General features: G+C 38.9%; 1 protein-coding gene across 1 annotated transcript in view; it reads right to left on the bottom strand.

The window, feature by feature from the left end:
* Positions 1-7,435: 7,435 nt before the first annotated feature.
* The window catches only part of CPPED1 (calcineurin like phosphoesterase domain containing 1), a 39,467-nt gene continuing 28,821 nt past the window's right edge, over positions 7,436-18,081 (bottom strand). Inside the window, 1 exon segment of the mRNA XM_038151264.1 lies at positions 7,436-8,725. Within this exon segment, the coding sequence (XP_038007192.1) occupies positions 8,493-8,725 (233 nt within the window). The 3' untranslated portion in view covers positions 7,436-8,492.

Here is an 18,081-nt window from a genome sequence, read left to right as displayed (position 1 = left end):
ATGGATGTGCTCTATATTTGCAAGGGTTTTATTGTGTTGAAGAATGCAGTTTCTAAGTTGCTTTTGTTTTAGCCTGACTGTTCTTGTTAACTCAGAGATTTCACAATGAAGCCATTTTTCACCCCTAACCTGGAAAACACTGATGTTTTTAAGAAAATGAGTCATTACAATTTCTTTGGGTGAATTCTTTCCTAGGGCCCTGTATGAGGCAACTTCAGTGTTTTCCTGCAGAGAAGACAGCTCACATCTACAGCCCCAGATGGGCTGATGGATCAGTGCAGCATAATAAAGATGTAATTGCATTCATCCATGCATTCAGCATAATAATTAAAAATCCTCAAGTTTCAGATTTTTAAAAACTAATAACATTTGGAAATACATTGCTTAGATGTTTAGAGTTACTTCTACAAATACATTCCTTGCTGCACTAATATAGAAACTTCTTGGAGTGTTTCTACCATTGCTATAAAGAAGAAAAAGAGATTAATATCTGAGAACAAAGATATAAGACTGTATTGAAACACCCCAGAAACAGGTAAATAAGATATTATATCCTTATACAATATAAGTATATTGCAGCAATTCATGTTCTACTTGTTTAATGTATATAAAGAACTTCAAAAGAAAATTGCAAATGTTAAGCAAACTGTAAGTTCAGAAGGTAAGAAATAAACCTTATTATTAATTAAATATTACATTAAGGATTTGTATGCCTAATGACACTTTTAGAACTGTCAGGATACATTCCTAATTATATTCTATACTTTTCAGGGTAAGAAGTGATCTATTTATCTTAAACCTATATTAAATTAAAAATTTGTTAAAATTAAAAATTTATCAGATTTGCCAAATAATTCCCTTCATGTTTATTATTTTGTAATAGGCATAATATTCACCAGCTAGTCTGTGGTGTGTTGGAAGTACTAATGCCACTACTGAGAGTGAACTGTGAACTGGATACTTTTATAATATTATGCTGAAAAATTCCGAGTGTTGCCATGAAGCATCAGTTTGATCTCTGTCTCATTAACAGACCTTACTTAAACTGCCATTCATTCAGAGTTCATGGGAGGAATAATTAAATATCCTTTGTGTAGTGGTAGTTGAAATGGTAAAAACCACATGCGAGCTGAGTGGGAAGATCAGTAAGAATTTACAGCGTACCTGGGAGATGAAGGCTTGCCCTGAATGTGTGCCTGAAGCTCTGGCTTTGTTCATTTTTGAGACAGAGAGTGGCAACAGCCAGAGGAGAATGAGAGAAGTCAGCAGTAGTAATGAAAGGATTATCTCCCCAGGAGAAATGGGAAATCTTTCCAGTGTTAATAGAGTGCAAAGAAATTTTACTGCAAAGAAATGCTTGGGTTGAACAGTTTCTCATGCTAAAGGATCCAACTAATTCCAATACCAGCTTGAACTTTACTTAAAAATCAAGAGGTCAACTCCTATGGCCGTGGGTAAGGGAGTGGTTGTAGAGCTGGAGGCTGAGCCTCTGTCAGATCTCTAAGTGTGTCTTAACTATGTTGCCTGGTTTACAGCCAGCTACAGTTTTGCTGCTCAGCCTCTGCCAGGCTATGTCCTAATTTTGAAACAATATCTTTACTATGTTTCAGTCCCCAAGGGCAGTAGCTACAACAGATTTAATTAAAACTGGGAATGCTAATCAGCAGGTCCTCCTGTAACTGAGAGATTCTCGCTGTCCCAAAGTTAAGTGGCTTTTGTCTCCTACCATTGTGGGAAGCACTGAAACAATGCTGCTGGGTGACAGATCCCGGAGTCTGCAGTGCCAACATTCCTTACCTGAAACTTGGGAACAGCAGGAGGTTCATTCAGGGACAGTCTGCCTTCAGATACAGTGGAGAGGTTGCATAATTGAATTCTGTAACAAATCCCCTTTCTACATTTGCAAATCATAAAACAACACCAAGACTTTAACTAATGAATATGTTTAAGGAAATAAAAAGAACCTTGAGAACTCAATGCCCTTCTCTGCACGAAACTGGATGACAATTATACATTATTGCAGATTTCTGTTCAAGGCTGAGACCTTGATTAGCCAGACTGCCCTAACCAGGGCAGGCACCTCTCTGGCCCCTATGATCTGTGTGACTGGGTTTTCTCCCCAGGGTGTGCAGTACAGGAGCACAGGTGGAAGCAGAAGCACACTCAGAAGTAGGAAATGTCCTGAAGTTCAGCAGTTGAAACTATTGAAGTCAACTAATTGAAGTCAACAAGGTGAACAATTATTTACTTTGCTGCTTTAAAGAAAGGGGGGGGGGAGTGAGGAGGGGAGAATCAAGTAGCAATAGTAAGCAATAAATGTACATGCTTAAATTTTCACTGCTGCAGTGTTGTGTAAGAGTACAGAAATTTCATGGGGTTTACTTTACTTCCACAGGAAGTTTCATTTTTGTATTTAATTTCTGGTAACCCAAGGGCAAAGCAAAGCAATTAACATGTTGAAGACTTAAAAATAAACTTCAGAAGCTTCAAGTAAAATACCTTTAGCTGATTAGTGTTACAATGCATCTTTAATGAGAAATAAATGAGGATTGCATTGTTTCTTAGGATAAGGAGAGTTGTTAGATATCTGCATTGATAATAGAGGGCTTAGAAATAATCTGTGAGCTGTTTTCTAGAAGAAAAATTCTACATGGCCTAGTGTACAGATAAGAAAAACAGTGAAACAAATACATTTGTACAAGTTCTTTCCATAAAAAGCTTATTGCAAACTGAATTTTAACATAGTTCTGTTGCTGTTTGGATTCTTTAGACTCGCCCCTTGCTATGTATTCATGCTTCTCTATTTTTGTCCGTTAGTTTTTCTTCAACTCTGATTTTACTACAAACTAATTTATATAAAAAAGTGCGGGCTGTAAAATGTGGAATTAATTTTGAATGACCCACATATAAAATACTACCTCCTCTTGTACCCACAGCAAACAAAATACTATGGAAAACAAGGCTCAGAAATAGACTTTACAAAATACTTCTTTACAGTTATCCTGTCATGGCCGTGTACCGAATAAAAGGAATATGAAAAGTCCTTTGATTGGGAAGATTGGCAGCATCTATGTTTTTAAATAAAATTATTTTTAAACATGCATGAATTTAATGTCTTGGTTAAGTTGCTGCAAAGTAAAAAGGAATGCTGTTCTCTGAACAATTATTGGTCTGTCTCAGCTCCCAAACTGGGTCACAGTGAACAGATAGAATGCGCTGGTATTTCTCTCTCTTACCTTGCTTTCTTAGAAATGTGATTGAACCTGTAATCCTTACTGCATTGAGGTGGTGTACTGATAAAAACCAGTGCTTTTCATGAATGATAGATCCTCTTCTCTTGTCCTGTTTTTGATGGTGCTGTTTGTAGAACATCTTAAAGAACAATGTAGAAATCTGCAGTCTCAACAAAGTATGCTGAAATGCACTGAATGAGTACAGCAATCCCAGTTATTGCTGGAGTTTATTTTTGGTACTAAACACTTCACTTTCTGTATAGGACTGTGGTAAAATGAAATAAGTTTGAATTATTAATATTACACCATTTTACAGTCATCATACATCTCAATATGCCAAATAACTTTCTAAATATCCCCAAGAAGGGATGAGGGTGGGGTAGAGATGACAATACTGTTCTATAAAGCTCATGTGCTACATCACTTCTCTCCAGTTGTATCTCCAATTGCTCCAACAATTAAATAGGCTGGGAGGAGCTTTGTAAAAGGTTGTAGCTGTTGCCCTACAGCAGGAATGCTGTGAATCAGCCAGTCCTTTTTACTGGAATATATGCACACTGAAAAAGGTTCCATGGGATCTCTGAAGGATCTCTGCCTAGTGTGAATACAGTGACCACCAGAGCAGCAACCTTCCTTGATGGGACACATAAATGTATATTAACAATATTATACAGTTGGTATTTATGTTTTTGATAACAGTGAAAATGTATTGATGTTGAATTGCTGTGAGTATCCAGCACAGGCAGAGGAGTAAACAGTCTGCAGGAGTGTCCCCTAGTCCTTGAGAGTGTCAGGAGAGGATGGTGCCAGCTTCAGTCAAGGAAGGGAGCCAGCAGCTCTTGATGGGTTGTTTCCCACTTCTGTTTCATTTCTCACCCATGTCTTCATCTTCTGATTTCATGGGGTGACAGCTCAAGCCCTGACCTCTTCTGCCCCAAGCTAACTGCACTGAGTTACTTTAGGAATTCTGGCAAGTGAATCCCACAGATTAGCACAGTAGGGCCTCTTCATCCCTCTGGCTTCTGCATCAGTCACAGGACAGGATGAATCAATCCCCTGCTGCAGTTCCCTGTCTCCAGCTACAGTCTCTGGTTGGCCAGAGTGGGAAAGCAGCTCTTATGCAGCTGAAGCAAAGTAAGGGGACTCCACCTTCTCCTCACTGGCTAAGACAGAGCAAGACTTAGAATTAATAAAAGGGTGAGACTTAGCTCAGCTCAGGCTTTGTAAAAAGGTGACAGAAGATTCATTGTCTTTGTGCTGTGCTCCTTCAGCAGCCTCGGCTTCAGTACTTGCAGGGCAAGAACCACACTCTGCTGCAGTAATTTTATCTCTGTCTCACATGGATCCAAACACAGCCACTGGTGTCCTACCTGGAGTGCTGGTGACACAACTCAGGAAATCCCTTGCCTTGCCTTGTGTAGAACTGTGGATCTTGGCTTGTTAGAGCAGTATGAGATAACCGTCTGTATTGCTGTGTCTTTTTTATATGGAAGGTGAGAAAGATTTGAATACAGATAATGCCATTACCAGTTAATTTAAAAGGCCAAATGGTGGTTTTTAACAATGCTAGACCTTTCTAAGCAATGTTTCAGAAAGATAAGGATATATCTAGAAGATGGATGTTTCAATTTCTGGCTGCCCAAAAGTGACATAACAACATTATAAATTAAAATAGGATGACGCTTTAATGGGTCTCCTAGAGAAAAAAAAAAAGGTGTTTATTAGTAGAAATGTACTAAACTATCTGCATTTGACAAAGTGCTAATGGAGAAAATTACTTCTAGAGAAACAAATGAAAATGTCAATTAAAAAAAAGTAATGGCTCCCTAAGTTGTGGGTTGTGGTTTTGCTTTTGGAGTTTTTTATTTTTAATTTTTTTTTCCTGAAGAGAAGTGCTGGGTGTGCTTTCTGTATTGCTTGACAAGCTTCTGATTTGTGTTGCCTTAGTTCTGTGAGTGTTGGGGGGTTTTCTGGGGATGCCCCTTCTGTATCTGCTCCTGCAGAGTTGTATGGAAGCTGGTTTAATAGGCTGGTCTAATGCTTTTTGTCTATTACACGTTTTGTTTTTGTACTTTATTTAGGGATTAACAAGCACAGTGCCTGCACCCTAAACCACCTGGCTTTGCACTTCCATGTGCCAGAAATGTGGTGTCTCATGTCAGCAGAGACATTCCCGGTAAATGCAGAATATTCATGAAGTGGAAATTCCCTCTTTACAATTTTTTGATGCCAATCAGCTTTTCTCCCTGGTGACTGGGAATCCTGAGATGCCAGGTAATGTCAGGGTTTGCTTGGCAGGCACGCTGGGAGCTGCTGGGTGTGTGAAGGCTGCCCTTGCTCTAAAGGATATTGCTGTGTTCAGCTGGAGTCTGCACAGCAAGGCTCAGGGAGGGCATGAAGAGAAGCAGCTTTTTCCCAGCATTAAGCAGTGGCACAATGAGTGTGAGCCGGCAGTGGCACACCCACTTGTGCCATGACCCACATGGGGACCTGGGCCCTGTGGAGCAGTGAAATGTTTAGGTTTTCCTGCTGCTGTTTGATTTGCTTACATTAAATGTGTCTTCAATAATTTGTCTTACAGCAGAATAAAAGCGGCTATCAGGATAATGTCTGGGAAAGCCAGACACTAGGAACCAAGTAGCTGGGCTGAGGTAAGAAAGCAGTGACCACGGCATATGCTGTCTGCAAACAGGGGTGGCAGGGGAGACTTTGCTTCTGCCAGTATAAAATGTGATTTTTAACGAGACATCAGGTGTTTCATTTCTGTCTCTAATCTCCAGGAGCTGAATGCTGTAGCTCTATAAAATATTATCTCTATTAAAACCTGCAAGATGAGATGCTGGACCCAAATGCACTAAAGGCAAGCAGTAGACAAACTGAGTGTACTCTTATCTTAATGACTTTTTTGAAAGGTTCAGAAATAGTGTGTTCTTAAATTTGTTGCTTACACTGAAGCTGGAAAACCAGTATATCTCTCAAAGACTTTGTTCTCAGTCATTTGCCTCATGTTCATAGGTCCCCTCTCAGACTGTACTTAATTATAGTAGTACTTGGTTACCTTCACAGGTTCCTCTGCTGTTCTAATGTGAATTTTTCTCATTTAAAAAGAGACATCGAAGTTTATCTCATCCTTTTAGCAGCCTAAGAGAAACCAAAATGAATTGTGGTCACTTGATGCTTTTTAATCTCTGGGCAGCCTCTTGAGCCCACAGCAACAGGACTCCCTTGCTCTCTTGTTTCATCAGCACTTTGAACTGTTAGTGACATCTTGCTTTAAAGGCAGTCATATGCTGACACTGACAGAGAGTTACAATTACCAACCCTGCTGGAGATACCAAAATAATGTCCTCAACATCAAAAGATGTTGTTTTAAATTATAATTAGGGTCTCCATGGGTGAATTGTTTCACAATTTAACATATTTTATTTTGCTTGACATAAACAAGACGAGGCATAGTGACAGCAAGGACCTCTGCCATTTCAAATTAGTTAAAGCATCAGTATTAATTCTTAACCAGCTAATTACACTAAGAAAAGTGAGGAAACACAATTTGTCACTTACGCTGGTAAAAAACCCACATTCTCAGCTTATTTTTGTAACTTTTTACTACATACAGGAATGTCCAGCCACAAACTATGGTTAAATATCCTTCCCATGATTGTATTATATGGCTACAAAATGTTCTCTCATTTTCCACATTCTGCTGAAAATGAGACTGTGAAAACATTCAGCTAAGCAAAAGCAGCTGGAGAATAAAAGCAAAATCACTTCCTTTCTCTCTGAATCCAACATTACCTCTGCTCAAGCTGCTGCCATGGGGCTGCAGTCCCCAGGTGGCCCAGTCCAGCTGCAGGTATAGCCACTTGCTGCAACACAATGCTACAAAGGTGATTTTGCAGTCTCAGCAGTTCCATAAATCAGGCTTGAAGGAGACTCCTTGATAAACTGTTGTGACTAAAATGCAATTAAACTGACTCTTCAGCATAGCATTTCATACCTTTCACCATGTTTAAATACCTGTAATACCCTCTAGGGAACACTGTTGTATGTGAGTACATACATAAAACATGATAGAAAGCATTAATGATGCTCACTGTGTTCCTCCCTCTTCAGGTGCCAAAGCTGCACCAGCTCCAATTCCAGATAACCCATGGCATGGATTGTAATGTCTTCAACTAAATACTTAAAAACCCCAACAGCTATGACTTAATTACATGAAGACTTTATTTGCAACAAATTAGATACACTTGCTAAAAAAGAGGTGGATTGCAGCATGTAAACTATTTTATAGATTTGTTTTTAAAGACTTATTGCAGTGAAGAAAACATACTTTTTAGGGTTTCAATATTCTGTAGTATTCTGTAGTATTGCCTTACAGTAAGGCACTCTACATTGCATTTGGAAATCAAAGTTCTCTGTTTGTCTAAGAATCAACAAAGTGACTTCTGATTACAGTATTCTGTACAGAATATTCTCCCCTTGCAATTATTCCAACTTCCACAGCTAGAGCCAGGATATATGCTAATTAATGGTACTGAAATTTCAAAATGGAAGTAGTTTTTTCACCCTTACTTTCTGTCAGTGACATTTATATCAGCCTCATTTACAGACTTTTCATTATATAAAAAACTATATAATGGAAACTATAAAACTATATAACATTATATAAAACTTTATAACAGATATAACAGAAACCCAAGCTGTGACTGCAAACCAGAATGTGTCTGCTCTCCTATTGCTCCTGGCTCTGAAGAGCTAAGAAAATAAAGTGTGGGAAATGGGAGAAAATATGACACCAAGGTAACGGGATATGATCCAAAAGTTGCTGAAATTCAGCAGCAGTCTGCTGATTTCACATTTTTTGAGATTTGTTTCTGTAAAAATGTGCCCCATTCATATTGTCCAGAAGGTAACAGAAGCTACTAAATTTATTGATTTTGAAATACCCTCTCAAGTCAAAGGGTTATAAACACCAGTTTCTCTGTAATAAGGAAAGTATTACCTAGAAGCACAGTGAAAATTCTCAGAAGTGTACTTTTCAATCACACATTACCATAGTAGCTCTGCTCTTCTCCCATATTCCTCATAGGTCTCATTTTCAAAAAGAAAAACATGTCAACAGCGTCCTTGTTATTCAGGACGACAACAAACTGAGACCTGTTCTGGGACACTGCAGTCAGAAATCTGTAGTTCTGCTTGGGGAAACTTTAGGAAACTGTTTACATTTATCTAACCCAGAAAAATATCTTTTGACACAGCCTACTTTTGCTTAGCCAGCATATCCAGCAGCTCCTTCTCTATGCCACGGCTGCCCAGTTCAGTTAAGCTGTAGTATCTGTGCACCACCTTCTCCTCTGTCACAACCACCACTCGAAGCCCGTGTGTATCCTGTCCCAGCTGACATCCTATAGCTGATGACACCACCATTTCCAGGCCTTTGTAGAAGCCTCCAGCATTCCTGTGGTAATGCCCAGAAAATACAGCTCTAATGCCTGTTAAAGAGAAAAAAAAAAAAAAAAAAAAGAAGAAAAAAAGTATATATTTAGTTGGCACTTTAAAAGTGTCAGATTTACCTTCCTTCTTTAATGGCTCATTAAGAATAAAGTTAAAACTAAAATATTTACCCAAACTTGCATTTTAAACAAATAATTAGTAAACAGTAGTAAATAATTCTAATAGAAATAAATAATTAATCAAACTTTATTGTGCTCCACCACCTGTGTTTAGGGTTACTGGACTCTGAGTTCTTTATGCCCACTGCAAAGTGTGTTTGCTGTCTCTCCACTCCTTTGCCCAGAAAGAAGGGACAGTCCAGAAGCAGCTGATTAAAATGAGATACCTGCCTAGAGAATGACTGAAACACAGGCTGAAAGGTGAGGAGAGCAGAGCTGTATTTATCAATCAGCAAGAAGAAAATTTCCCAAGGAGAGCTTAAACCACTACACCCAAGGCCAGTGACCTTAAAAAAAACAAAAGGGGCAAGAGAAACAAAAACCATACAGGAGAAGGTAAGTTGTTGTAATTTCACAAGACACTGAGGATTATCACAGATGGAACCAGAGCCAGGTACATCAAAGAAATCTAATAAAGCAGAAGTTTTAAGAAGAGGGGGCGAAAGAGGAGCAGCCAGGAAAGGAAAGGTTGACACCTTCAAGAGTCAGGCTTGGAATGACATGAATTAACATTTATCATGTATGGGGACAAACAAGGCAGGCGACTCTGATTCCCTTTCTATTTTTAATGACTTAAGGCTGTTCTGTTTCCTTTTATTAAAAAAACAAACAAACAAAACCAAACAACCCAGATTACTTATATTTTGGACTTCATTGGAGTAAAAAATATGGAGTTTTTACAGAAATTTTGAAACAATTTGAAATTAAATGAATTGTGTCATCCTCACCTCCAAACCAGTAATTTCTACTTTTTGTTTCTGCTGTCTTGCAAACAGAAACAATCAAATGGGCAGAAGCTGTACTCATTACTCTGAATGGCCTTTTTGATTGTCTTCACAAATCAGATTCATGCTGCCAAACAGATTATCTTCCCCTCCCCATATCTGATAAATTTTAACAAAATGCTTTTATTGCCACAAAATGATGACACCTTGAGTCTGAGTAAAAAAAAAGTCATCTTGTTGCTCAGTACTTCTTTCCTGTCAAAGTTTGCAAACCCCCTCACAAGTGAGTTGAGAATGCAGCTTCCTCCCCAAGAGAGAACATTCTGCCCTAGACAAAGCTCTTAATGCACAGCTTATTCCACCTTCCTTTGCCATTTAGCCTTTCCAAGCTCTGCCCATAGGTACAGCTGAGCTGCACACTCAACAGCATTCAGAGTTTGGTAAAAAAAAAATGCATCAGTTTTCTCACTAATTAAAGGTAGTGTATGTTTTATTTTGATGGAAATGTGGAGTTAGCATAAATAGCTAATTTTACAGACAGGATTTGGGATTATGTTTTGGCATGCTCGTTCTAAGGTCCTTAGACCCTTGGTCCAGACTCTTACAGCTTCCTGAAGCTGCATCTAATGCTATTTTATACTGCTCTGAAACATAAAAATTACTGATCAGATGACTAAAAATGCTGGAAATTTTGTTGGCAGGCCAGAGAGAGGAATTTGTGAGACATTACAACCTTAAATGACATTTAAAAAATAAAAAGCTAGCAACAACTGATTTTGCCTTCAGACAGCAGAAATCCTGGAAAATAGCAGAGGCAATTTAAAGCCAGAGAGCTGTAATGAGGAACATGCTACAACTTCTCATGGAAATCCTTATTTCTCTTGCCAGAAAAAACCTTCCACATTTTCTCCCGCGGTAGATTTAGACCTCTTTCACAGAGATAAAATGAAAAGGGAAGTAGGTAAAGCCATCTTAAGACAGCTGGCTAACACCAATCCTTTGCTTTGTAGGAGTGAGTGATCTGAAGACTGATATAAAATATATAAACTTGGCTCAAAGTATAGTTAAATATTAAGCAGCTTGGAAAGCAAAATATAAATTATTCTGCTGTGTGTCTGGTAAGAGCTACATGGGCTTTCATATTTCAAATCCAAGCCCTTCTCAAACAGCAAATGAGTCAATGTGGAAAACAGAGAATGAAGCCACCTTGTCACTGAGCAATGGTACCAGGGCGTTGTCAGCTCCAACTTGTCTGTTCCCCTGTTTCAGTGTCTCAGGGCTGATTATCCTGCAGTGGAACCACTCCTCTGGCTGCTGCCTGAGGTACACTTGTGAGTAACACTGCAGGGAGCTAGCAACGTTGGGAGCTTGCTTTGATCAGCTGCAGAAACCCAGCAAAACTGGTGAAGTGTTTTTACATCTTGGGAGAAACCCAGTTAGGGTCCCTCAAAAGGCAGTGGTGGAATACTAAAGTCAGTGATGCTGCTACTGTAACAAGGTAACAAGGCCCCTTCAGTATTTTCCACTTTTTCTGTGGGTGAGCAGAACTACTTTAGTCTATGAAAAAAATTAAGAACCCATAGTGAGGTGCAAACCCATGTGACACACTTTTAGTATCAGAAATAGGGACTTAGGAAGGGAATTAAGTTCTCTCTTTTTACTGGAAGAATCTGTGTCCTAAAGTAGCATCTTCCCACAATCCAGATAATTTGACATTTTGATTTAAAAGGGGCAAAGAAACCAAAACTTTGTGTCATCATATATGTAAACCAAACCCTGACTAAGTGTAATTAGAAGGACAGAGGATACAAAAGTTATAAAGAAACTGTAGTTATGCTAAAGAAAGAAACGTTCCACTTGTGTCATAATTCAAAGAATAATTTTGAGAAATCCATCCTAGACAGAGACACACATCAGTAAAAAATTTTGCCCAGACTTCAGCTTTCAGATAGCCTTTAGTGCTAGTGCTACTATTAACTCCTGTTATTTCTGGGTTACAGGATGTTACACCTTGAACAAGGCACAAACAGGGCACTGCTGGGTATTGATGGAGGCTCCCTGATGGGGCTTTTCTGCAGGAGCACTTTTCTGTTCACTCAGCTGCACTGCACCCACTCTGTGAGCTAGCACGAGGAGGAAAGCTGAACCAGTCACTGCAATAATACCAAGATGACAAGCAGGCAATTTACTTTGCTCTTGCTTTTGATCTTTAACATAAAACGAATCTTAGAGATGTTTGCACTCAAATTTAATTTATTAAGTTCAGATGTTTTTCTGAAGTTATTATGTCAAGTTGCTAGCAACAGACACCCCCAGCCCTTCCCCCCCATTCTCCCCCAACTCTGTGAGGAAAGAACAGTGTCCTGGCAGACCTTGTTTTTATAGCCCACTTTAATGGATCCCCAGGTCAGTTAAATGCATCCAGCTATACACTGAAACATACAGTCCCTTCCCACTACAACAGAAGAAAAAAAGGTGGAGGAGTGATTTGTGTTTTATCGCTGGGTTCATAAACAGCAGCTGGAAGAAGCATTGATATAAAAGCAGTACGAAATACTGAAGAACTCCTGCGGAAATAAATGTCCAAAGAACAGCACCTTCACAAGCACTCATTTCATTTTTTTATGAAATACACAGTTATTTGGGTTTAAATGTGACTGGAGGTTTCACAGTATCCATTAGCTAAAAAAAGCTGAATCCATTACTGCAAGATCCATTTATACCTAATGGATTATTCAATAAAGAAAAAATGGATTAAAATCAGAATAAAGTAAAAAACTGTGCAGACAATTACACTAAAAAAAAAAGCAAAACAATCCACACATCCTGTATCTGTGATCATCATCATCATCTGATGTCAGACTGATTAACAACATGACACAGATTACAGAGTATCTGCTAAGGAAAGAAGGTCTGAACTGCCAAATCAATTTTTTGATCAGGACAGGACTGGAAGCCAGAGACAGAGAGCAGGCTCCACCCAGTGCTGGGTACCAGGTCTTGTTCGGTCTGTGCTAAAACTTCACTTGAATCAAGAAAACACCTAAACCCACTGAGCTTCATGCCTGCTACCACACATGACTTTTGAGAATCAGTCAAGATGTGAAAAAAGTCAACGTCTTTGTAAAAAAGGTTTAGATACAGGAATTGCTTCTGATTTTAGTAAATCAAAGCTGTTCTCCTGCCACTCAATTTACCATCACTTTTTGATCAAGCACAAAATGTCCTTTTTAGTTCTGATCTGAAAAAGCTAAATCTAAAAGACAAAAAGATTTTCCTTTTCCAAAGATCTGATGATAACTATTTTTCCCTTCAGAATAATGCATCCCTACTAAAGAATGAAATACCTATTTTGGTACAGTTCTTTGAGCCCAGAGCAACCTACTTAGCAAAAATTATTCATGATGTAACAACAAACCCAAACAAGGATTGTAAAGAGTCATGTGATGAGATGTAATAGTTAATTATGATGATATGCCTTTGACTTTTCATCAGCTCAACCATGAAAAAAGCATTTAAACACTTTAGTTTAGTTTTATGCTAATTCACAGGCTGCATTATGGCCCTTGGGGCTGTAAGGCAACACAGTGGCTAAGGCAAGGAAAGAGGGGAGTGCTGGGGAGGGGAATAACCAGCTCATGCAGTTTAGCATCCTGCCTTTGATGCTACCTGTTTCATAGGCAGAATCTTTACAGCACAACTCTATTTTAATAAAATTTCAAACTCAGTTCATATTTTAATTTGGATACCTTTTTCCAAGTCAAAACCACATTATGAACACTTGACTCATGGCTTCTACTGCAGGCATTTTTCAAAAATAAATTCAAAAGTTCCTTTGAAGACTTTCCTCCTCTCTCATTTTCTGTGTTTGCTTTCTAAAGCCAGCTCTCCAAACAAGTAGTAGAGCTTCACCAAGCTCTTGTTGATTTGCATCTTCCTCACTTTATCAGCTTTGGGAAGTTGGACAATTTTTACCAGCATTTCCCATCTTCACTTTTTTTGTTGGTTCTCTCTCGAGGCTTTGTGACCCACACCAGCACAATGTATTAAAAGGTGCTTTTCTTACAGAGAGGGTGTAACAGGTGCTGTTCCATTGCCCCACCGGCCTACCAGGGAAAGGTGTCTACACAAGTGTCTGAGGTCAGCTCTGGATGATGCCCAGAAAAGGATCAGGAGGCTCCAAGGGATCCAAGCAGGCTCAAAAGCACCTGCCTATGTACAACCATCACATCCTCACAGGCTGCAGCAGCTCTGATTTTATAGAGATTATTCTCTGTAACTGTGGCCATCTTACAGCACTTTTGAGCTCCCAAGCAACCTAAAGCAGAGGAACGCTCTGAAAGAACATTTCTGAAAGAAACCAAGTCCTAACTGAAACAGTCAGTATCTCCAACCCTGGAGATACTGAAGAAAATCAGAAGAAAACTTTAGCTATCCCAGTGTTGTTAGCACACTGTTAATTTTATTGCTGACAAGAACCAGGTGAGAAAATGCTTCATTACACAAAAAGAAACTACAACTGTGGAGGAGGCAGTTTGTCTGCTAGCAGGAGAAGCTGAGATTATTTTACAGAATTTTGAAAGTGCAGCATACTCCTTCTACAAATTATCATTTATCACTCAGAAAAACCCTTCTGTGGCACCAGGGAAAAGGGTCAGCATGATTTGATTGATGCAATTGCACTGTAAGGGAACAAAGGCATTTAGCTGTGTCTCATGGACAATTCCCCTGAATGATAACATCCCTGCTGTAGCTTATTGTGCAGCTGCAGTCCTGTGATTCCCAGACTCCCAAGTTCCCTTAACTTGGGACTCTACTGGTATCTTCTGTAGCTTAGAAAAATGTAAGGACATGGAAGAATGGGCATGTTTTCAACTCCATCTGGGCAAGAAGAAAGGGGACTCTGGCCTTTCTTCCCTGTGTGGCCCAACAAAGCAATATCTTTTCTATTCAGTGTTTTGGCCAGCCTTTCTATTTCAGGAGTAGTTAAATCACGTTATTATCTCCATTTTAAACAAGAAATGCTAGCCAAATCATCTCTTTGCTTTATTAAACAAACAGGTGTATTCTGTAGCCACGCAAGAGCAAGATTTTGTGAAACAGGTAACACCTCTTTTCTTAACTTTGTGAAAAATTTACTGTTTTCTAGTTTCATTCAAGAAATACAGGCTGAGCCCCAGTCTCTAGGGAAACTGAGTTGCAGTGACATGGGTTGGAAAACAATGCACCCAGGTTTACCTTGAAAACCCCAAAGAAACATCTACCTGGGAAACAGTTTTTCTCACATAATCAGATAATATTGGGTTGTAATTCAGACTTGAGCTAGTTTAAATTCCAGGGGTGTTTGACTCCAACTTCTGTAATTACACTCACTTCTATGGCTTGATTCCCAAACCCCTGAATTCAGAAGAAGCTGTTTTCCAACTCTAGTTCCAAATGTACAAAACCCATTTTTGAGGCAGGTTTGCTGTGTCCAAAATGTGACTGACCTCGCCTCAGATGGAAATCAAACTGCTCAACCCAGCACTATGGGCAAAGTAAAAATATAGGAAAAAATTACCAACATAAAAATAAACCAAAGAAAAGCAAGCAGATTTTCCAAATTAGGAGGAGAATGCCTGGAATAATCAGCATAGGCAATCAGTAGCATGCTTTATTTAGACTGAGCCTTCAATTAAATAAATGCTTTTCTCAGCAAAAGCAAATGAGACTGTAAAAGAAGGAGAAGGCTAAATTAGTGCAATATGAATGACATAATAAATATGTAATGGGTACAGTACAGACCTTGCCTCTCTTCCCATGCTCTCTGTAGAGAATTTGGGGAAAAAAAAGTAGTTCTGACTGAACTATGAAAGTTATCACATGGTTCAAATTGTCACCTTTTAAGTGCTGATTAATTAACTATTTTTTACAGTAACTGCAGACATGAATCAATGTTCACTGCATTTCATGTACAGGTTGATGTCTCCACCCAGATGGCAGGTGACGTTCAAAGCAAACAAAAGGAGGCATTTCTTCAGAGAGCTGTGAAACATGAAATTCCCACCTGCAGACCACTGTGAAAGCTGGCAGTTTCCACAAATCAACTGAACAAATCTAGAGAGGAATCACTAAATTGCATTATGTTGGTAACATTAATATGACACAGTAAGTCCTTGAAAGAAAAAACCTTGGAGGTGGGAAGAGGCCTGGAAAAAAATACCATTATGCACTTTTCTATCCTGTGCCCTTCACAAGAGTTTGGGGAGTAGGAGCAGCAGGAAACTGGGCTATCGAGACCCTCATTCTGGTCCCATTACTCTGCTTTTCAGTTAGCTGTTCAAGTTTAATGATAAAATTAGATTTTAAATAGAGTTATCTTTATCCAAAAATCCCTGGGTCCCCACACAAATCTATTTCTCAGTCAAAGACTGAAGAAAGAGAACAGACTAGAAAAAGCTGATCCTGGATACATTTGTCCCCAGAAGTGCAGGAGCTAGGGAGGAGCACCAGTAGAGCCAAAGTGGAAGCAAAAAGGTGGAGAAGCAGTTCTGTAAAGTTCTGTATTGGAGGATCTGAATGCTATCAGCACTCTTGTATCCTGTCATATTTTTCAAAGAGAGAACCAAGTAAGTATCCAGGCACAGGGAGATGCTACTCTGAGATGTGTGTGTACACCCCCTCACAGGTAAGAGTACATAGGTATTTTCTAAAAGGCAGTGTTTGTGGCAAATACAATCATTTAAGTCATATGGATAAATTGATCTTGAACATTTTCCCTGGAGTTTCAGGCACAAACTGGCTTTTCTTCCTTCCTTTCACTTGCAGAGTACAGCTGCTATTCTGAAGTGCTGAACAATGTGGTCAGTTCAAGAGTGATACCTGATCTCTCCACAATTTTGCACTCCAAAATGATGCTCTTTCAGCTTCCCTGTAAGAGCCACATTAACCATAGGCACTTTTTGCTGCACCTTTTTTCTCCCCTGGGCACGTGGCGTATCTCATCTTTTCAAGACTCCAGAGCTACACAAGGAATAATAATATTTAGAAGTCTTTGAAAACAAAATCTCTTCAGTGGAATAGAATTGATTTTATCTCATTGCAATTTCAGAGTGCTCCCATTGCCTCATCTGCCAAGCAGGTGTTACAGCAGCAAACAAAGATGTGAAAGCATCAGTCACAGCACTGTTAACTGCTCAGTGCTCAGGCAGCTCTCAGACTCTGTTATCAAAAAAAAAAAACAAAAACCCAATAATTTCCAAACAGAGCACTAGTAGGAGGAAACACTGGTAAGTATTGGGGATCAACATCCTCTCTTTCATAAGCTCTTTGGTCAGCCCTCAGTAGCATACAGAATTATTCTGTGTAGCCCTTTTGAAGCTCTCTGTTGTCCTTCCTCCTCAGAAGAGCTGTATGAATAAAAGAGAACTGAGTAATTAGAATTTACATTGCACAGCTCTATAAGCATCTCAATAAAAATATCCCATGCACTCTTGTTTGCAAACATTATCCTGCAAACGTGCAGGAAACCTCTGCTTTAAATTTGCTGTGTAGCCTAAAGAATCAGGAGTTTGGTGTGGCTGGTGGTTAGTTGGTCTGTGTAAGTAGGAGACGAAATATTATTTTGAAAAGTATATTTATGTTGAAAGCTTCTTTCAATAAGACAATACTAAATAGAGCTATATAGAAAAGAATTTTAGTGTCACTTGTTTTTCCTATTTTCCTATATAATCAGAAGAGAAACAACAGGCACAGCCAGGGGGTGATTCCAGATCACCTAATTAGAGCACTGGTCTAAATAAGCCTTTAGAGGTCCTTTCTCTAGAAGGTCACTCTGTTCTTAAAGTCCATTTTTGTGAATGCTGCTTGTGAATGCCTACTTTTTTCCATTTGAAAGTGATGCTTTCTCACAGAGCTGACACAAACCCCAAACAGTCCTAGATTGCTGTGCACTCTAAGGATCAAGAAGAAGCTTTAGTCCAGTGGATAAAACTGATTTAGATTTTTTTCCGAGAACAAATATCACTTAATGTCCTTACAGACTATATGTATTTTGTACTTGCTGCTGAATTTCTGAAAAAAAAATTTAAAAAAATCTATGTTTGTGTATGTCCATGCAAGATTTAGATTACCATGCCTGGGGAACTGTTTTTACATAGAATATATCAAATGTGGTCACTCTACCTGGGCCATAAGTGCATAATTGCAATCTTGAAAGAGGTTGATCTAAATCACTGAAGTTGAGAGTATTTAAATTATCTTAAATACTGACACATAAGCAATGAGATTACTCACTCAATGTATGGGCTTTGCCAAAATCAAGGTCTCAATGGCAGGAAGATGAAAATATTACTCCCCTGTCAACTCTGATTACACAACAAAGAAAATAATGAAACATAGCATATGTTGTCTGGTAAATTTTAGAAACAACAGCTTTCAACACTCCATGCTTCAATTCTGCACTCAAATATA

Source organism: Motacilla alba, chromosome 14 (assembly GCF_015832195.1).
Source record: "Motacilla alba alba isolate MOTALB_02 chromosome 14, Motacilla_alba_V1.0_pri, whole genome shotgun sequence".
In the NCBI taxonomy this organism is placed as follows: Eukaryota; Metazoa; Chordata; class Aves; order Passeriformes; family Motacillidae; genus Motacilla; species Motacilla alba.
Note: the sequence above shows the minus strand (reverse complement) of the source record. Positions and strands in the feature narration are given on the sequence as shown.